Here is a 21,701-nt window from a genome sequence, read left to right on the forward strand (position 1 = left end):
AAATCTCGACTCTAGTACTGAGAAGAGATACTAGGAGGGATGTACAGCAACAGCTGACTTTCCCCAGAACCCTAGAGACCCCTCCACGACAGGTAGTGACAGCTGGGAGAAGGACAAGGGTGTACACCCACACACACACATGTGGACACAATCACCAGAGCTGCTCTGGGTATTTGCTATACTCAGGCACTGGGCAAGACCGCACTGGAGGAAGAGGTCCATTTATTTCAAGGTGAAAAATTATACACTGATTTATTATCTATCTCTTCTCGGGAATAATGAAATACTTGAATAGGAAAACACAATAATAACAACAACAAAATCCACCAAAACAACATGAAAACAAAGCTAAACCAAATGTTCACTAGAGATAAAAATCCTTTTTGGTTCCCCTGATTCTTCATTCTTGTTTGTCTTTCTAACCAAAGAAAATGCAACAAAGGGCTTAGTGTGAAATTTGTTTAGTTTCTCATGGCAAACCTATAACAGAAATGAATGCTAGAAACTCAGTAAGTTGTAGCTTAGACATTTCAGGTTCATTTTTTTTTCCTTTACTTTTCTTTTTTACTGCTATTAGTTTTCATTTCTGAAAAGGAAAGAAGCAACTTTAAAACAATAAACGTCGGGGCTCCCAGTAACAAAGGAGGGTAGCCATGCCAGAGGCATGTTTTCTTTAATCATGGATATTTCCAACAGGCAGCAAATAGCTTTATTTCTCACAAATAGTTAATGATAACATTGAAAGAAGTTACTTCCTTGCCTCAAATTTTTTTTAGATTCAGGCAAGCGATGTTTTGCAAGACACAGCGCTACTGATACCAGGGGACTTAAAGGGCATTCGCGTGCTGTCATTATTTGAGGGAAGAAAAGCAAAAAGAATTCAGGGAAAAGTTCAATACACTGATCTCATCTCTCTTGTCTTTTTCCCCCTGGCCTACCTAAAAGAAAAGCTAGGCTTTCTTCTTCTACAGTAAATTAGCAGCTTCATTTCTGGCAGAAATTATGTTGCCAACAATAAAGGATCTAAAATTAAATAAATATCGGGAGGTAAACAATAGCAAAGTATCAATAAAATTCTAAGCAAAAATCGTATTCACAAGATAAAGCCACAGATGTGTTACTATACCTTCCAGCAAACATCGTTTCTGCCTGAGCTGCGATTTCATCTATATCAGGAACAATCGCTACAAAGACAAAGGGTAAAATCCATTCTTTATCTTATCATAATTAGGAGTCACAATATTTATATTGATATTAGCACGCCTAAAAATATTTTGCCTTCATTCCTTCCTGCCAGGAAAAGTCAACAGTTTAAAAAGCCGCAATATAATTTCACTTACATATCAATGTTTTAAACAAAGTTTACATTTTGAAACATATATTGCTACAAAGATATATTTAGATCAGAAAGCACCATTTACAAAGTTGCATCACCTGTATAAACATATATATATGCATCAGCTACACACACACACACACACACACACACACACACACATATAATTTAACTGGATGATGACGTGGAAGGACATTTTTTAAATATGTTTTTTGAAGAATCAAAATATAGCAGTAATGAACCTTGTAACTGTTACGGTATTTCCAAACAACATGGTCCTTTCAGACATGCTCCTCTTCTACAATTCCATCCCTTCTTCTTATGGGACATTAATTTTTTTTATGTGAACCAATCATGATTCCTTACCCGTCCTCACCACCAATATTTTGAAGATATCTTTCTTAAAATAACACATTTAAATAAGTACATTATTTATTTCTCATCTCCAAAGCACAAAACAAAGCAGAGAAAGAAAGAAAGAAAGAAAGAAAGAAAGAAAGAAAGAAAGAAAAAAGGAAAAAGAATTCTCCCCAGAAAGCTCTCTCTTCCAGGCTCAACCAATGAAAGAGATCAGGTAAATCAGAAAGAACTGGTTTTCTGAGGGTTCCCTCCCATACTTTACTGACACTTGGAGCTTCTATTTTCAGAAGTCTGGCTTCTGAAAGCCAATAATTTTTATGATACTGTCAATGCAACCGCCAGCTAGGCTCTCTGGTTCAGCCACGTGACTCCTGGAAATGGCCCTCTGGAGTTCTATACTTCTGGGAAACATAAAAACAATACTGTTGCAAATGTACCAGAAGTGACTTCTCACGTAGGCAAACTTAACCCATCTACAGAGGCATGCTGCCTTCTGGATGGTTCTAAGGAGTCGGAGAGCAGGACATTGGTCTACCACTCATTTTTTTTTAATTTTTTTTTAACGTTTATTTATTTTTGAGACAGAGAGAGACAGAGCATGAACGGGGGAGGGGCAGAGAGAGAGGGAGACACAGAATCAGAAGCAGGCTCCAGGCTCTGAGCCATCAGCACAGAGCCCGACGCGGGGCTCGAACTCACGGACCGCGAGATCATGACCTGAGCTGAAGTCGGACGCTTAACCGATTGAGCCACCCAGGCACCCCGGTCTACCACTCATTTTAACTACACACTTACAATCACGGAATCATTCCTGCCAAATCGAATGACAGGGAAAAAAGAGGAGGTTCCCTGACACTTTCATACTGGTTGCGATTAGAAGAACAGTTCATATTTGTACACAAATCTGATACTCAGAAAAAGAATTCAGTCACCTGGCTAAATCTTTAATACAGTAGTTTCTAGACTGCTGTTACTGGCCTGACCTATTCAGAAACATGGAAATGTAGTATTTCTTAGGTTTCATAAGGTATTCTCTACAGTCACAAAATTTTTACAGTAATTCTTACGCTCTTTCTTCACTATGCTCCTACACACAGAGATAAGAGTGGTTTTCATTCTTACATTTTTAAATGTGAAAAATTGACATACGGTACCAGTTCATAACCATGCAAAGTAAGTGCACGCACACACACACATCACCACCCTCATTCAGACCTTTGGGAGATACCATGTCTTTGTTCTTGAGCTGGGCAACAGCTTCCTAAAAATCACCTTTCTTCCCGAAAGCTACATTTCACACTGCTCTTTGATCAAGCAAAAAAGTCTCCCTTGGACTTTCACCAACACGGTATGGTGCTTACAAGATTCAGGCCCTGAAACTGGAGAGACCTCTGAGGGAATCCCTCCTCCACTACTTTCGTGACCTTTAGCCAGTAATTTAACCCATCTGATCTCGGTTTTCTTATCTGTAAAGTGGCACATAAACAGTACCTCTCCCTCATCGAATTGTGAAGGCTACAAAATTAACTGCATTCTGAGGACTTAGCACCAAGTAACTGCAAACATCCTCCAAGACGTTCTAGGCTCTGTCTCAGTTCCTTCATGTCATTGGTGGATATGGTTTCTGCATTTGTGTCTCCTAGAAATATTACTGTGTCTTAAAATATGAATGCTACGGGGTAAATATTGTCACAAAGGAGGTACCTGATGGTAGTAATGTATCTGGAGAGCCACTGGCAGATGCTTCAGCATTTTCACTGTTCTCTCCAAATTCCTTCTTATATATTGACAGCATATATGAGATCCTATAATCCAGTCTGACACTCAGGATAAACTAAAAAAGAGCATTAAAAACATAATTTTATTAGCATCATGTTTAAAACGACAGTTCATTACACCAAGAACAACATAACTATTAACACTTCACACGAACTAAGTACAAATCTCAGCTCTTAAGACTCCAGTTGCATACATGCTCATCAGCCATAAAGCTAACAAGAGTGATGCATTTCCATTAGCCAATGTCAGTAAAATCCCAAAGCAGTTTTTTAGGAAAAAGAAAACGATTCCCCCGTGATTACTCTGAATATTCCAGACCAAGGTATCCAATGAGTCTGGATGAAGAGGTAATGATGACTATTTCACTGAGCATTTTGCGGAGGTAACATTGGCTCTGGGAGGAGACTGCTGGTGCTGTGATTTTCATTCACGCACAGAGAGGCTAAACTTCCAGGTACTATAGTGTGGATTCTGGCTCTACCACAATCAGTTTGGGATCTAGGCTACAAAAGGACAGCTGAGGAAGCAGCATCCAAATATACCATAGATTAGCTTCATTGGTGCTTGCTTTCCCTTGGATTGTGTTGTTGACCTTGCCTCCTTAACTAACACGTTGAGAGACACTAGGAGAATAAGACAATAAGGTTCCTGCCTGTGCTGGGTACTATGAAGAATGCAAACACTTGAAACCCCTGCTCTCAAGAAGCCTATGCCTGAATTGGGAAAACAAAATATAGCATGGTTAACATAATTAGAAAATTATCGAGGGGCGCCTGGATGGCTCAGTCGGTTAAGCATCCAACTTCGGCTCAGGTCATGATTTCACAGTTCGTGAATTCAAGCTCTGTGTCGGGCTCTGTGCTGACAGCTCAGAACCTGGAGCCTGCTTCAGATTCTATGTCTCCTTCTCTGCCCCTCCCCTGCTTATGCTCTGTCTTTCTCTGTCTCTCAAAAATAAATAAAAACGTTAAAAAAGTGTCAAGAACTAAATCAGGCTGCACAGACTTCAGTGGAGATCAGAGAAAGAACAAGTATGTGCTACAGATTTCTGAGTGGAGAAGGGAAACAATAAAGAAGTGGTTTAATACGAGGCTCCCTTCCATCCCAGCTTGCCTGAAATAAGCCTCGTTTAAGCTTTTGTTGCAGTAAAATTACTATTAGTGCCCCCTACACTCTCAAAAGAGCCTCGTTTGGACAGTAAACAATAATGGACATGTATGGTACCATCTGACCTGATCTCCTACCATTTCTGTGACTCCTGTATCACACCCCTCCCTCCCTGGTCCTTCCCCCCTCCCTTCTTGCATTCTCCCTCTCACACTGCTCTGTTCCAATAGCACTGGATATTTCTTTCTTGCCTTCTCACAATTGTTCAGTGTCCACTTTACCTTGAAAATTCTCTTCCACCCAGAACAACTAGCCTTTGAGATACCCTCCAAGATCCAGTTTAAATCCCTTTTCTAAAGAAGATTTCCCTGGTTCCCCAATCCAAACCAACTGTTCTCTTTTTTGCTCACCCAACCCATTATTTACACCTATCTGTCTCTTGGCTACCTAATACATCTATTATTTATTCTCTGTCTCTCTGTCTCTGTCTCTCTCTCTCTCCTCTGCTAGCTGTCTATGCTCCTTATGGGCAACAAACATGCTTCATGTCAATAAACATTTGCTAAGCCAGGTACTAAGAAAGGTACCTGAGGGTACAAAAAAGTTGCCAAGGATATAAGACCTGCCTTTGAAGAGCATATAACATAGAAGGGTAACAAACACCAAAGAGTCTCTTTTACGAGCATGTGGTGAGTGCTAAAATACATACAGGTTGAATGGATTCTAGTTAGGGGGATTTCAAAACAGGGGACAGATTGTGGGAAAACAGGCTGAGAGGGGGCCATTGGATTTGGTAGCCTTGAGCAGAAGGGTGGGGACAGAAACTGATTGCAGGTGCTTGAAAGGAAGGGTTTAAAAAAAAAAACTACGTAAAGAACAAATTAATAAGACACTAATTGGTGAAACACATTACATTTTCGTTGAAGATTAGTGCTCCATAGACTTGTATTTTATTTTATTTTTTTAAATGTTTATTTATTTTGAAAGAGAGAGAAAGGGAGTGAGCAAGAGAGGAGCAGAGAGAGTATGAGACAGAGAATCCCAAACAGGCTCTGCAGTGTAAACACAGAGCCCGACGCAGTGCTCGAAATCACGAACCATGAGATAGTGACCTGAGCCGAAACCAAGAGTTGGACGCTTAACCCACTGAGCCATCCCAGCACCCCTAGATTTTTATTTATAAATAGAACCAAAGTAAAAACTTTCATCTTCCAATATATTTAATTGTGAAACATAAATGGAAGGTAGGAAAGGGGCAAAGGGAAGAATAAAAACAAATGCAGAGAAAGATAGTTGAGAGAGGGCCAAAGATAGAGAGAGAGAATGAGAGAGAGAAATAAAAAGAGAGATACATAAAATATGGGGAAAAGATAGGAAGACCCTGTGAGGAGGAAGAACTGGCAGGAAGCAGGAGACTTGCGGAAGGAATGTAGCTACAAAGAAATTCTTGAAGAGGTGTTCTAAGAAAGAAACGTATTCAAGAGCAGCACATAGGAACGCAGACAGAGTGAAGCAGACCCAGACACGGAACACAAAAATCAGAGTGAGGAAAGAGTTTCAACAAGAAATACATTAAAAGCCCGAAAGAGGCAACAAAGAAAGGTCAGCCCTAATCTGTCCCACCGCAGTAGTATCTCCATCTCATCATTTTTGAGCTGTTAGAGAATGTTTTTCAAACGCTGATCTTCTGTAACTGGGGCTAAAATGAGGTCACATATTTTACAGGTTGTCCAGTGAGTAGGATGATGTTAAGCTATGGGCCCATTAGATCCGCAGGTCAGGTGATCACTACCTTTCTCAGTTTAAGAAGAGGAGAACTAAGTGATTTTTCAGGGTCATGAACACAGGGTTGGGAGGCCTGCCAATATTTCTCAGGATTCAGCCTTTGGAATTCCTGGAGGAAATGTGAAACCCTTTATGATTATAAATCTAATTACTTTAAATAAAAATGTACAGACCCTTCCAGGACTACTAACCCACTTCTGGTAGTTCAGTCTACATTAAATTATGATGAAAGACCTAGTAAATTGTATCCAGAATCTTAATAGACCCTTGAAAACTCCAGGCTCCATTCTCCAAATCTGGAATAAATGCTATAATTAAAGTATCATAAAACTACTTTCCAAACTTAAAAAAATATATAAGAATTCACAGCTATAGTAATAGGGAATTTATTCACTAAACCAGGGGGAATAAAATAATAATTTATCTCCTTTAAATTCACAGAGCTAGGTATTAGACTATGTTAATTTTAAATATATATATTATTCCTAGCCTCAAAAGCACAAAGATAGTCACTTATATAAAATACAAAAACCAATTATTAACATTTTGCTAATAATAAATAAAATTTTATTTCAGTTTCTTGCTACAGTGATAAACCTGGATACCCAGAATTACATATCCAATTCAATTAAAAATAGAAATAGAGTTAGAATTCAATCTCAAGTTTGCCTGCTCTGAAATCCTTAAATGAAGGTAAAATGAAATCAGGGTCAATACTAAATGAGAAAATGCATATGAAAGAGGTTTTGTCAACCTCAAAGCACTCCACAATTGTTAGATATCACCATTAATACATTTAATGGAAATGAACAAATGTAATTAATATGTTAAATAGTGTCATTAACTTAAAGGAAATAAATTAGATCAATAGCATTTCAGAATATTTCCACAGTGATGTGGAACAAAGTCTGTAAGAAAGTTAAACCAAGAAGCTCAATTAGGTATTTGTCACTTTGCTTCCATTATGCAGCATACCTGTAAAATCTCAATAATCTTCAGTTTGGTGTCCATCACGGTCACGTCCTCAGGCTCTACAGGGCTTCCTTGCTTGCTGGGGTGGATGCTGGGCTGAACATCAGGCACACTCATGGGGAAGATAGAGCCTCTACTGAGTACCATTTGGGTCATCATCTCTCCCACCCCATGGATGGTTCTCATGACATTGTTTCCTAGCAAAAGAAAAGCCCTTAACTCAATACACACAACACCTGGGGAAACAGATGTAATATCCAGTTGGTCAAAACCAGACTGGAAACATGACAGGAAAAGTAATGAGATAAGAAAGAATAGCATCAACACTGTTCTGGCTCTTTCCTTACAGACATAGGGAAGGTCCTGACAGACGCATTTCAAACTGACAGATTTTAAAAATGAAAGTTTACTTTTCTCAGAAAATGCTTTCAAATGAGGTACCAAGGATGAGTTGTGGTAGCTCTGATAACATCCAAGGCAGGTCCTTCTGGGACACAGTAAGTCCTCTCAACTGTCACACCAATAAGCTCTAACTTTTATAATAATGTGAAAGAACCCTACAATAAATGAGTTACATGAAAACATGTAAGTGGTGACTAGCATCCTAATCCTACTCTCAAACCAAGGACTTCATAGCTTTGTTTTCATAATACTTGTGAGGAGGATTGTTATAACCTCATTTTAAGAAAAAGACAGTTTCTGGGCGCCTGGGTGGCACAGTCGGTTAAGCGTCCGACTTCAGCCAGGTCACGATCTTGCGGTCCGGGAGTTCGAGCCCCGCGTCAGGCTCTGGGCTGATGGCTCAGAGCCTGGAGCCTGTTTCCGATTCTGTGTCTCCCTCTCTCTCTGCCCCTCCCCCGTTCATGCTCTGTCTCTCTCTGTCCCAAAAATAAATAAACGTTGAAAAAAAAAGTTAAAAAAAAAAAAAGAAAGAAAAAAACAGTTTCATCTGGGGAAGAAGCATGTATTTGCCGATACACTTCCCATTCCTTCAACCCATTTGAATAAAAAAATCATTATTCAAAATCCACAAAAAGCAATTATGTTTGAGGTAATCACAAAAACAATTTATTGACAAACATGATCATTTTCAGGACATCTGGGTGGCTCAGTCAGTTAAGTGTCCGACTTTGGCTCAGGTCATGATCTCACAGTCTGTGGGTTCAAGCCCCGTGTCGGGCTCTGTGCTGACAGCTCAGAGTCTGGAGCCTGCTTCAGATTCTGTGTCTCCCTGTCTCTGCCCCTCCCACTGCTCACACTCTGTCTCTCTCTCTCTCTCTCTCTCTCAAAAATAAATAAGCATTAAAATTTTCTTTTAAATTATCATTTTCAAAAAGGCATCATCCTCTTTCTACATCTTCTGTGTTTGACTTCTCATTCATTTGTCCTCCAGTAAAATTGCATGTACACTCATTCCTTCACTGAGCATGAGCAGCTGTACCAAAGCAACCTCCTGACACTGCTCCAATTTATTTTCTCCAGCCTGACTGCTGTTTCTCACTTCTCAGTTCCTACAATAGGCAGGAAGGATTCAAAAGAACAATTGTCTACTTTTCTTTCAAAACAGTGGTCTTTACTTTGTGTATGTTCATGGAACTTTGCCTCAGGCAAAGGCCTAAGAATCTAGCAAATAATTTTCCTTTCCCTAAGAGTCTTAGGGTATACACCAGGGAATAAATAAATACACACACACACACACACACACACACACACACACACACACACACACACGTACACCAGGAGAAAGGGAAATGGAAATAAGATGGGATGAGATAAAACTCTCAGCTCTAATTGAAGAGTATAATCTGTTGGAATATCTACCTGATTGGAAGGCAAACCAATAAAGTAAAGGAAAATATTTAAAGGATGACCCCCAAAAACTCTTGATGGTCTTGTGCAGACCAACCTGCAATTATCATCAAGCCACTAGTAATCACTGTGAAAAGTGAAATCCCTTTTAAAACTTATTATCTTATCCATATATGAAAAAAATACATATAGTAAAGGGTAGTGCTCAAATAGTACACTTGTGAGGTGGCAAATAAGTAACAATATTTTTTTTCTTGAGTGGCATTTTCCAGGCAGAAGTTAAGTTTGGTTTTCATTCTGAGAGTCTATAACCTTTTCTTTGACTGCTGTTTGAATAAACCAAAAAGCAGGCAGGCAATAAGAAAAAATATATGTGAAAGGTAACTTCCAGGTTTGGACAGGATTGAGACCACGGATTTGAAAGAGGCCTATTTTCTACCAGAACAACTTCAAGGAGAAGATTGCTGCATTGTCTGCGGTTCTCAAGCAATCAGAGCAGTTGACTTCTGCCAACCCCCGCCCCCCATATTTGCCACGTGGACTGCAGGGTTGCACATCTGATTGTTGGCAATGGTTTCAGGTGACCACCATTTAACCAGTACATTTACCTGATTCTTGATTCGAGTATGTATATGTGTTAGCCTCCAAGAGATGCTTTCTTACCACTAACACAGAACAGCCTCCTTTGTTATTCCTACCCCCTGATTCACACAGAAATCCTTGGCACCCACAGTCTCTGCATCTTATTTAGATTTGCATGGAAAATAATCATTTAATCCAAACGATTATTACACAGAAAGTTAGCCCAGACAATTCTTTTTCCCCAAATATAGATCCTGTCACCAAGAAATTAAAATCTAGAGACCAGAACCATAATAATACATAACACATGTTGTCAGTGACATGGACGGGTTCATTCCGGTTCTACCATATCCTTAGATGCCTGTGGCACGTGGTCACCACAAAACTCTCCTGACATCTCCATGTATGGCCAACTGAGAGGTCTCAAATTAAAAGATGCTATATTTTCTGGAGTTGCTTGGTGGTGATGAGAAGTGCTTAAATTGTGAACTATCACAGCTTGGAAAACTATAATCAAATGCCACATAAATCACAGATGTGCAAGGCTCCCAAGTATCCATTTTTCCACAAATTTCTGATTCTAGACTATTGAGATAAGTCACAGGCCATCAGTTTTCAATGCTGCCAAAGAAGAAATGTTACCATTTCTCTTCTCAACTATAATTAGTTAATACTACTAAGAAGTTTTCAGTGGAAAAGCTACTTTATTATCCTATAAATCCTGTGGACAAACTAACCCCTAAAAGTCCAGCTTTTCTATGTCTTTCATTTTAACCCAGCAGCCAGAATTTAGACTTATGTATAAAGGGTGTTGAGATGGTTTGAAAAAATGGGTTTCATGTTTGTTAAGCAAAAAGAAGAAAGAAGGAGTTGCTTAGAAATAAAAGCAGATGAGGACGCCTGGGTGGTGCAGTGTCAGACTCTTGATTTAGGTTCAGGTCATGATGTCATGGTCATGAGATCGAGCCCTGTGTGGGGCTCTGCACTGACATCATGGAACTTGCTTGGGATTCTGTCTCTCCATCTCTCTCTGCCCCTAAACTGTGTGTGCTCTCTCTTGAAATAAATAAATAAACATTAGAAAGAAAGAAAGAAAGAAAGAAAGAAAGAAAGAAAGAGAAGGAAGGAAGGAAGGAAGGAAGGAAGGAAGGAAGGAAGGAAGGAAGGAAGGAAAGCAGATGGATTTTTCAGGTTCTTTTATTTTATGATTGTACAGATAGTTTTACTAATCCTAATTCCCTCAAGAGAAAAACTTGAAAGTAAGACAGGTATGCTAAATGCATAATGCGAATGGTGACTGGGGGTGGACTGAGAACACACTGTTTGTTTCTTTGTTTTTCTGATTGTTCTAATGAGTCAAGTTTCCATTACCAATTCCAGAGAAATAAAACGCAATATGAAATCTACATAACACTAAAGCTGTGCTGACCATGATTTAATTTTACCTATTCTGAAGTCATGTTACTGCTGGTGAGCACTACTGAGCTCAACAATCATTGAGAGTTAGGTGATTTTCTAGAAAGTATAACTTGGTTGAAATTAACTTTATACCTATTGGTATTTTATTTAAAATCATCTTTATTTATTATCTTTTTCTATTAGAAATACTATTCTCTTTTAGATACATAAGACTAGAAACAGTAATTTGAATTTGTTTAGATTTCAAAAAGGCATTTCTGGGATCTTCTCAGCATTTATAAGAGATAAATGAAATATTTGATTAGAAGAGTCTGGGAATAATTTTCACGGCAATTTAATTGCTCTGTGACTACTAAAGTCAGCTCAGCATTTTATAATAAAAGCCAAAAATATGGATAACCCAAAAAAACCATTCTTACTTCCCTGAAACATACTTTCATAGTTGAATTTGAAAAAATGCATCTGCTCTTATCATAATTGATTTGAAACAGAATGATATTAAACCATAAAGACATGACTCAGGAAATCTTCCCTCCCTGCTCAGCAGCCTCTTATAAACCTCTACTTGCTGCTAGACGCCCACACTTTAGAATTGGAGCAGTTTTCTATTTTGAACATTCTCTGGAGCAGTGCTTCCTCCCAGTGGTTGAGGGTTTGGTTATAAAAGGACTTTTACACATGCAAAAAAAAAACAAAAACAAAAACCAACCCAAAAAGATTAACATAAGATGAAAGCCTTAATTAAGCTAGGGATACAAGCAGAATAATGGGTACCATGATATCAAAGTTAGATCATGGTATTGTAGAGAGCTAGATATCCAGTCTCTGTCAGGTTTTTAGGCTTTGTGCTGGACCTGATGGGAATTTACTGTTCCTGCGCTTAGAGTTCCCTTAACCAGATGCTCACTTAACTTGCTTTCTCACACCTTTATGATTTCAGGTACAACGTCACATCCTCAGATAGACTTCTCCTGGCCACTCTCTCTCTGAAAAAGGACTGCCATCATTCTGAACCCACATACCTGCTTTACATTTCAGTCATGGGGCATTATCACCATCTCACATCATATTTTATATTTGTTTATGTGTTTATTGTATACCTCCCTCAGAAAAACATAAGCTCCATGAAAACAAAGATTCTGCCTAGTTTACTGCTCTATCTCCAACTCCTGGAATAGTACCTGACACACAGCAGTCATTCAATCACTGTTTGCTAGATTAATGCACTAATAAAAGAAAAAAAGATTTGATAAATGAGTTATTAAAAATGAGATTGACATTTTTACTTTAAAAATTGGATCTTATTACATTAGAAATAGCCCATCTTTATTAAGGTAAGTTTTTGCTTGCTTTCCTTTATACTTTCCTAAATTTTCTAAATTTTTTCAAAAAGTACACATAATTTCATGTTACTTAAAAACTTTTCCATTAAAAAGAAAGGAAGTAATGAAATAGATATCAGTGAGATAAGGGAAATAATAAAATCTGCCCTTATCAAGGGCAAATACATCCCATGTACTTTGTTGGGCCAAATATATCCTAGTAGAGTGGGGGCTTGGGGGACCCATCCCACTTTACTCAAGCAGAAAGTGGTTAAGCTTCTGATAGAGGTCAACCAGTAACAACATGCAGCTTTTTCCCCAATACCATGATGCTTTGCTAATAGCCCATCACCTTACAAGTTTCCAAACATTTTATACTAGAACTCAGAAAACCTACCAAATGCAGAAAGCAAAGATTCTTCTTTTAATATTGTTGGGTTTTTTTTAAGTAGGCTCAATGCCCAACACGGGGCTTGAACGCACCACCCTGAGATTAAGAGTTACATGCTCTACTGACTGAGCCAGCCAGGCACCCCCAGAAAGCAAAGATTCTAGTTAAAACTGTGCACTAAATATGTGGAATTACTATCAATCATATAATAAACTTGGTCACATTATCCTCAAGTGAATTTATCCAACGAGTTTTTATTGTACATAATGGGCCACGCACTACTCGTAGCATTTTATTTTTATTGCACAATTTAATTTTAAGGATAGCTCTTGTTCAGAACGTATTTATTGTTTTTATAAACTTCTTTTAATATTTTTTTGAGAGAGAGAGAAAGAGAGAGAGAGAGAGCGTGCACAAGTGGGGGAAGGGCAGAGAGAGAGGGAGACACAGAATCCCAAGCAGGCACTGGGCCTGGGTGCGGCAACTGGGTGGCTAGGTCTGTTGAGAGTTTGTCAGATCATGATCTCATGGTTTGTGAGTTTGAGCCCCGTGTTGGGCTCTGTGCTGCTGACAGCTTACTGTGATCTTTCTCAAATTATTTCACCATCCTATGTACACGATCTTAATCCTAACAAAATATGTTCCAAGTCGTGTGAGAATAAGATTATATAACACGTGCAAAAAAGTCATGAAGAATAAAAAGTATCAGGTAATTGTAAGATATTAGCTCATAATGAAAAGTGGAGGACATTTGTGCACTTTTGTTATATCTCTGAAAAACAGCCATTCTACTTTGCGTCATGTTCTATTATCGTGGCCACCATTCTATTAATGAACATGTGGTTCCATCACATAATCATCGCTCATAATTTCTTACACTATGGCATGATTGTCACACAATATCACCTTGGAAAGGAGAAGTCCTTCAGAGAAGTGGTATGTAAAGAATACTCAGTGAACAAAATAGACAATATGACACCTAATTTTCTCCATTCTAAATAAACACTCACTGAATATAGCATGTTGATAACCCATTTACAGATTTCCAAGACCTTAGAATTAGAGCAAAGCAAAACCTATTGAAAATATGTTCCCAAAATATAGTAATGTTATTATCCATCTTTTTTTGAATATCAAGTCGACTGCTCAAAAGAAAATTATTTCCCATCCCACCCACACCCTAAAGAAGTGTTATTCAAAGGATGAATTTAAAAGGCAACTCATACAAAACAGTGGTTGAGTTCTACATCCTACTTTGGATTTCATCACTGTCAAATACTGACAAAGTCATTTTGATATTCCAAACCTCAAGATTTTAATTTGCAAAACTGACTTTAATTGTTAATAATTGGTGATCCAAGCAATAAATGAATTTACACACTGTTGTACAAGCGAGATACAATTTAAAGACAATGAAATGCACAGATCTTAAATGAAAGGTTTCCACAGTTCTGCTGAAGAAGAGCATACACCTATCTAAGCCACATGTCATTCAGATACCAAACATTCCCATTACCCCCAGAAGCTCCTTTGTGCCTTTCTCTGGTTCATCTCCTCTACATTCCCCCACCACCATCAAGAGCAACCACTCTTCTGATTCATCACACCGTAGATACATACATTTAATAATAGGTATGATTATAGTTAAATGATTGTAACCAAACAGTACGAGTAAATTAATCATTGTTAAAGTACAGAAGGGTCTCTAGTTCCTTGCCGCTCTACTGTTGCCTCGACCAGGTAAGTATTTTTGTTGGTGATTGCTGAAGTCAGAGATAGCACGTTTCTTAAATGTAAAGGTAGCATGAAACAAGAAAGGATAGCTAATATGGTGAATGATTCCATCAAATCCCCAAACTACATCAACAGGTTGAAAACATATGCTAAAACCAACATATAAAATGCCCTGTACATTGATGTAAATAAAGCCAACTGAAGCATATGATGAAAAAAAAATGTGATGTGTCAGAGCACAAATTCGAACTTGAGTTGTGTTCAAGTTCCATGGGAATCTATTCTGTGTCACTATTACCCAAAATACCCATTTCACCTAGACTGCATTACAAAAGTAAAGTGTTCAGAATGAATGAGAAAATAACTGTCCTTGCCTCTACGCTGGTCAGGCCAGTGACCAGTGATAATTGAATCATAAGAGAAATAGTTAAAGAAACTGCAGGTGATGACACAGAGAGGAGGAGATGCTCAGGAAACACCCTGGCCATTTTCAAATGCAGAGAGAACTGACATGTGGAAGCCATGTTCAATTTCAATGTGGCTCCAGGTAACAAAGAAGGACTGCTTGTTGGAAGTTAGAGGGAGGTATATTCAGGATAATCCAACATACGAGAATAACTGGAGTTCTTGGAAAGAAGAAAGACTTGCCTTCTGCAGCAACAAAATCTTGGTCACTCAAGTGGCCAAGGAGATCCTAGATGACCACTTGTAATAGATGTTATATGAAGATTTGAAGTTCATATATTTTTTAGATGATTTCAACAGTCCTTTTATATGCAAACATTCTATAAATTTATGTTTGGGTGCCAATAATGCACTTTATTGTAGATCCCTGGTGGACTCTCTTCAGCAGATATTGAGAGAACTGGGGAAGCCAGTGTATTAACACTGAGGCATCAGACTCTGAGGTTCAAACTATATTTATAATTAGAGGAAATAGTTGGAGTAGAGAAGAGGTGTGGACAACGTAGTCCTCTTTAGTCATTCTCGTTATTTGTGAGGGCATCCCTCGGTATTGATTCTGTCCTATTAACTCAATATGGTAATGTTAGTAGTCATCCTGGGTGCCAGGAGTCATTCATATCACTCCTAGGTAACTCCAGAGACCTTCAGAGTCACTTTTTAGCTGACACCTTTAGGAAACCAAAACCCTGAAAACCTACAGATCATGCCTTTGTTTCTGACAAATCCCACAGAAACACAGACAAACACAGAATGTGAGTCTTCTGCCTCTACTAGGTCAATTAATTATGAAGTTTAACAAAAATAATTTTATGTATTATAACTTTATGTGACTAACATCTGATTGAGAACCAAAAGGAAGTTACACAGGTACTTCGTGACTTGCTGTACTATGTAAATTATGCATACATCATACCCATTAAGTCCTTCTGAAATTTATTAACTTATACAGTTAGCAAGTGAATATTTCAATCATATTACTCTATTAAGATGGTGCATCAGAGGGCACTGAAAAAGCATAACATTAATCATTAAAACTGCTAAAATAAAATCTCAGGAAGTATTTTAACATGAACTGGCATTTGTCATGTTCTCTCTTTCACTGGAAGTTTGAAAAGCCAAACTAGAAGTTCATAAGTAATAAAAGAAAACAATCATATATTTGGAATGTCATGGTCTAACAAATATTTTTGACATTCAAATACTTACATATTTATATAAAACATGTAATTTGCATGCATTCATCAAATGCGTTTCACTCAATAGATATTTTTGAAAGCCTAGTATGTGTATAATAGTATATTATACACGGTACGAATAAGCTTAGAGAACCAGAAATAGAATCTGTTTTCACAGTTTTTCTCTCCACCTTGCTTCTCTCAGTCAATAAATCTGAATTATGATAATTATAGAATAATCCAAGTAGTAAATCTAAGAGTCATGAGCCTTTTATAAGTCTACTAGGAAAAGAAGACTTAAAAAAATAATTACAGAAATGAACAAAAGAAAGACACAAATATATATTTGGAATATTTGGATCTCTAAAAACCTTTGTCCTCCAAATGCATGCATATTTTATATAAGGCATGGCACTTGCATACACCCATCCTAATGATAAGTGAGTTATGAAAGTATATATGAAATGTAGAAATGTGTCTAAGAGAATAAAAGTGTTTAGAATTACTGGGGAAACAGCAAGAGACAGAGCTAGAGATTTCTGGTGCAGATTGTGAAGACCTTTGGGCACCAACTTAAGGAACTGAGTTACTCTCCAGAGATGATGAGAGCTAGTAAAAAAGATAGAATATGTGATTTAGAAGGATCCTCATACTGGATTGGGGGAGGGAGGGAAGAAGGCCCAAAAATGGAGTCAGGGAGATCAGTCAGAATTTATTGCAGGAAGTGAAGAGGAACATCGAGCTTCAAGAGAAATTTAAGTGGTAAAACTTTTAAGACTTGTGATTAAAACTTTGTTTCAGAGACAAGCCAACCATTCATGACGGGATGATTATCGATTTTAAAAAGTTTTCTTGATGTGACCTGTAAAATCCCTTCAAGTGAAATTGAAACTCTTTAGTAAACACCTACTGTTTAGTTCTGAACTTTCTTGGGAAACTTGGAAAAAGTAGAAAACGAAGTCCCTGCAGATGAAGAAGTCATCTAAATAGAAAGTTGTGTAATAATAACAGAAAGAACATCAACTGTAGGGCTGTAGGGTATTTTTAAGGAAGTGAAGAAAAGAAACCTGAATTCAAAATTTGGCTCAGTAAGCTACAAGCTGTATGATCGTAGGCAAAGTATTTACCCTTCTATGATCCTATTTCCCGGACAAAATAGTGATCATGATACCTAATTGCTGGAGGCCAATATGGATTAAAAGTAAAAGTATGCAAAAGATCTAGAGGTGTGCTAAATGTTGAATATAAATAATAAGTATCCCTTTATAGTAATCTTTTGCCAATGTGTGGCCTGGCACATGGTAGAAACTCAGTATACAGTAGACATATCACATAGTTATTCTCTACCTATTTTTAAACATGCATTTGATTTTTAAAAGGAACATGATCTCACATAGATCATCTGTTTGAAACTTTTTCGACATTTATAAAGAGGATTAAGCCCAGAAGGGGAAAAAGTCCTTTTAGGCTTTATTGATAACTAAGAGAAAACTGGTCAGTTACAGGCACCTTTTCTAAAACTTATAAAAGCTTAAAGCCAAGGGGGGCAGGTACAGGGAGTATAAGACATTGTACATTACGCCAGAAAGAACTCAGAGGTGTAGTCAGCATAGTGCAAAGCCATGGGAGAACCAGCCTCAGAATCAGAATGTCACAGAAATCCTCCTTCATATCTGAAGAAGATGATTCCAGAAAAGACTTGCTTCCCAGAACAGGTTTCTGATGCTTGTGCTTCTGGGGCATTTGGAAGTAGGCAGCTTCTAGAAATTTTTTTTTTCATATCGAGACCTTTGTTGTACATTTAAATGCTTTAATGTTTTTACTTTTCTCCCTAATCTCTATTTCCTAGAAGATCATAATCATTTTTATTTTTCTTCCTAATCTGTATTTCCTATGAGATCTTAATCTTGACCTACAAATTTTCCAATCATGGTACTTTTCTGGGAGATACCTATGGTGGACTCTGTGATGGTCTTGCCCAGATGCCCTTTCAGGGATGAAGGACAGTATACTGCCTCTGCTACTTGGAGGACAGCCCTCAAATGTCAGCCCTCTATGGGGACTGACTAGTCGAAGAGTGCCCCCTCAAGCAAGGCCACACACCCATTCCAGGGCAGCCCATGCAGGCATAAAGGCTCAGCCCCCACCCTCATTCCAATAGGAGACAATTCTGGAAGGACGTCCCAACAGCAGACCTCTCCCCTCATTCCAGAGCTTCCCACTAGGTCTGCATCACAACCTAATTTCTCCCTTTGCCCAGTCCTACTTCTTCCCCTTCCATTGCACTGGTGTTGATCCTACGATTAAGCTAGTAAACCTTCATGCTAATCTCCAGTTCAGGGCCTGCTTCCTGGGGAACATAACCAGCAATGAGTAACTCCAGAGGTTCAGGGACACTGGCATCATTGCTGTTGCCGTTGTTCTTATTTAAAAATTAGTGGAAGAATCTCAAGGCATTATGATAACATGCTCATCGGACACGGTATACATGCACACAAAGGGACAAGGGAAAACCTAGCACCGTGAATAGGACTGCACGTCTCTGACTCTTGTTCAAGTCGAAGGGTTCCTTTACTAGAAACACATGGTTCACACGAAAAGAAGTAGGCAGAAGAGAACAGCATACAGGAAGTAGGGAGGTATGAGGAACAAGATACACACTGGAGATAAGACAGATGATGTGAACTAAAGAGACATCACTGAAAGCAGAGATGAGGGAAGACAGGTCAAAGAAGAAGGCCATCCAAAGGAGAATACAGAGAGGCAGAATGGTATCGGGAAAACATAAGTTCAGAAATCACTGCAAGAGATTTGCAGATGACAAATGGAAACTGTGGTACCTTCCCCCTACAGGTAAACCTTGCTAACACTTCTGAGTACTCTGAACTCCCCTGCAAACAAATCTTAATAGAGACCTGGAAAGAACTCAATCAGATGAGAAATTAAAAGAAGATGAAGGAACATGTGAATGAGTCTTTACAATGAAAGCTGCCTTGTACCTTAGGTACTTGCTCTTCAGTTACGGTCTTCGTACTAAACCTCGTTTCTGTTCATCCTCACTCCCAGCTCCCCATATATACGTCCTCAGCCTCACCCGCACCCAGGGAAATCCTTTCTGGCTTGCTTACTTGCTTTTTTTGTGATCCACTCAAAATCTGAAGTGAACAAAGGCTTCTGGTTTCAATGCATTCTAGCTGCTGTCTTCACAAAGAGGAATCACAGCTATTAACCAGGAGATATGCTTCATGGATATTGGCTCACAGGAGCGTTTTTGCAACACACTTTAAAAAGACACCATTCAGTGAGTGAATGAGAGTTACACACTAATCTTCAAAGAATCACAGTTTTGAACTGAAAGAGACCGTAAAGATCACAGTTAGACTAATCTAATTTCATAAAGGAAGAAAGTATTTTCTGGCAGATATTCTGCCGGCAAATATTCTCTTCCTTTCCCACCCATATCACAATAGTAAAAAATGTTTCTGCTCCACCTCCCATCTCAGTTTCCTTTCTTTTTAACAGCAACTATGCTGCCAGAAAAAGCATTTCAAGGTGGATCGTGTAGAGTCCCTGCCAAGACAAAGCAAAAGTTAAACTGAAGAAAAAGGCTGGTTCTTTGCCGCTAGGCGGAGAGTTAGCTTGCTCTTACTCTCTTCCCCAAATCTCCTGAGGCAAAGGGGTGCCCCCAGACAGACATATATGCCAAGTGCCTCTTCCAGCCTGTCGTCTTATCTCTTCCCTACCCTGGGTTGGGTCCACAGGGCTGTAACTCACCCAGTGCAGCTCCAACCCTTTTAGGGCAGAAAGGTAATTTCAGGGCATTGTGGTTATCTGTTTCTTATTCTCTGAAACCAAAGGCACTTTAGCTCCGAGCCTGAAGCCTCAAAAGAAAGGAAATCCTAAGAGCAAATGGAATTCTCCATTTGACTTTTTTAGTGATTTCCCATTTTTAACATTATAACACATATGCCAAAAAAAGAGATTATCTGGTTACTGATTAGGGACTGGCCCACATTTTGGGGCTTGACCATGGAAACTCCCAAGAATTTGAAGTTGTAAAAAAGCAAAATGACAGAAGATTAAAAGAAACTGTTCAGCTCTGGTTTGGTCTTTTGATACTTTTCTGATATACCGCCTTTTCAAACTATGGTGAGTTCAAGGACGGGGAGACAACCGTGAAAAGAAATGATGGTGGCGGCCTAGATGCCCTAACTAGGCCTGCATCATATTCCATGGATAAGACTTTCTTGCTCCCTGTTGGAAGTTGAAATTTGAACCCCAGTTCCATTCAAACAACAAACAGACGCATGGAAGGATACTGGCCAGATCACTAAATAAGGAGTTAGACCCAAACCATCCCCAGACTGTATCACATTCTGTACCCTGTTCAATGGAGATGAGACTTACCCTCACCGCTCAGAGCTAACATGTAATGTTCATTAGAAGAATGTAAGTCGTATTCACATGTCTTCCCAAATTTAATGACTCTCTAGGAGAACAAAATACACCCACCCTGCCACAAAAAGTGATCTTAATTAACAGTAGTATCAATCCTTGGATTGTACATCCTTCCGTAAGCATAAAGAGAAAAAAAAGTATAATTTTTAAATAGAATGTAGTTTAAATAAATAAATAAATAAATAAATAAGTAAGTAAAATGTACTTTCAAAAGTATATTGAAAATATCTGACTTATCAGCCAGCATATGCATTTGCTTTTAACTTGTATACGTGACAAAAAACAGCACTGCTTGACATAATCCTTCCACCCAAAAGATCAATTACACTGAATGGTGCCTGTGCACTTTAAATCACTGAGAGCAAATGATAGGTATTAGGCAAAGCAAATTGACTCAACAACATAGCCTGCTGGGAGCGAATACATTTGTTTGAAAACAGTATTTGTTTTCTTAAGTGAGTGCATAGCCAATGAAGAGTATTGGATTGATGGCTCTGAAGGTTAGGATCTTCTAATTCATGACAGCACAGGCCAGGGCAGTGCTGGCTCCCAGCGCCTCCATGTGGGGACACCTGCATAATTTTCTGAGCAGGCCACCTCTAGGGCACACAAATGAAAAGTTGCTTCTGAGCCTAGCCACTTCTGCTGAGCGTGCCAACTGAAAACCACTGTGTTGTTGGGCAACACGGCCTGGGAGCTACATTCAGACCCCCAACCAACTCCAGCGTGACGACAACTCACAGCAGCACAGAGGTGGGCTGTTACCCAGGACCCCAAAGAGGACAACTTCTGGGATTGCCACTTTTCTAGCCAGCCATCCCCATCGCCTCAAACACTAATTACCGACATCTAAACCTACAGGATTTAAAAAAAAAAAAAGAATACTGCACACTGTGCATGCACACCCTCCTTAAGTCAGGTGCCACTGAGGCCGGCAAGAAATGGAACTCCAGGAACTGAAAGCCCTTTCCTTCTGGACACACCTCTTCCTCCGCTCCCCTGGGTCT

The 21,701-nt window shown here is 38.8% G+C and overlaps 1 protein-coding gene across 4 annotated transcripts in view; it reads right to left on the bottom strand.

Annotated features, from left to right (window-relative positions):
* The window catches only part of ITPR2 (inositol 1,4,5-trisphosphate receptor type 2), a 515,671-nt gene that overhangs the window by 306,958 nt on the left and 187,012 nt on the right, over positions 1–21,701 (bottom strand). For all 4 annotated transcript variants that reach the window (XM_047864958.1, XM_047864957.1, XM_047864956.1 and 1 more), the window contains 3 exons: positions 7,343–7,536; positions 3,401–3,530; positions 1,127–1,184 (listed from right to left, as the gene is read on the bottom strand). In XM_047864958.1, coding sequence (XP_047720914.1) covers positions 1,127–1,184; positions 3,401–3,530; positions 7,343–7,536 — 382 coding nt within the window. The remainder of the gene's footprint in view (positions 1–1,126; positions 1,185–3,400; positions 3,531–7,342; positions 7,537–21,701) is intronic.

The sequence above is a fragment of the Prionailurus viverrinus genome, chromosome B4 (assembly GCF_022837055.1).
Source record: "Prionailurus viverrinus isolate Anna chromosome B4, UM_Priviv_1.0, whole genome shotgun sequence".
Lineage (NCBI taxonomy): Eukaryota > Metazoa > Chordata > Mammalia > Carnivora > Felidae > Prionailurus > Prionailurus viverrinus.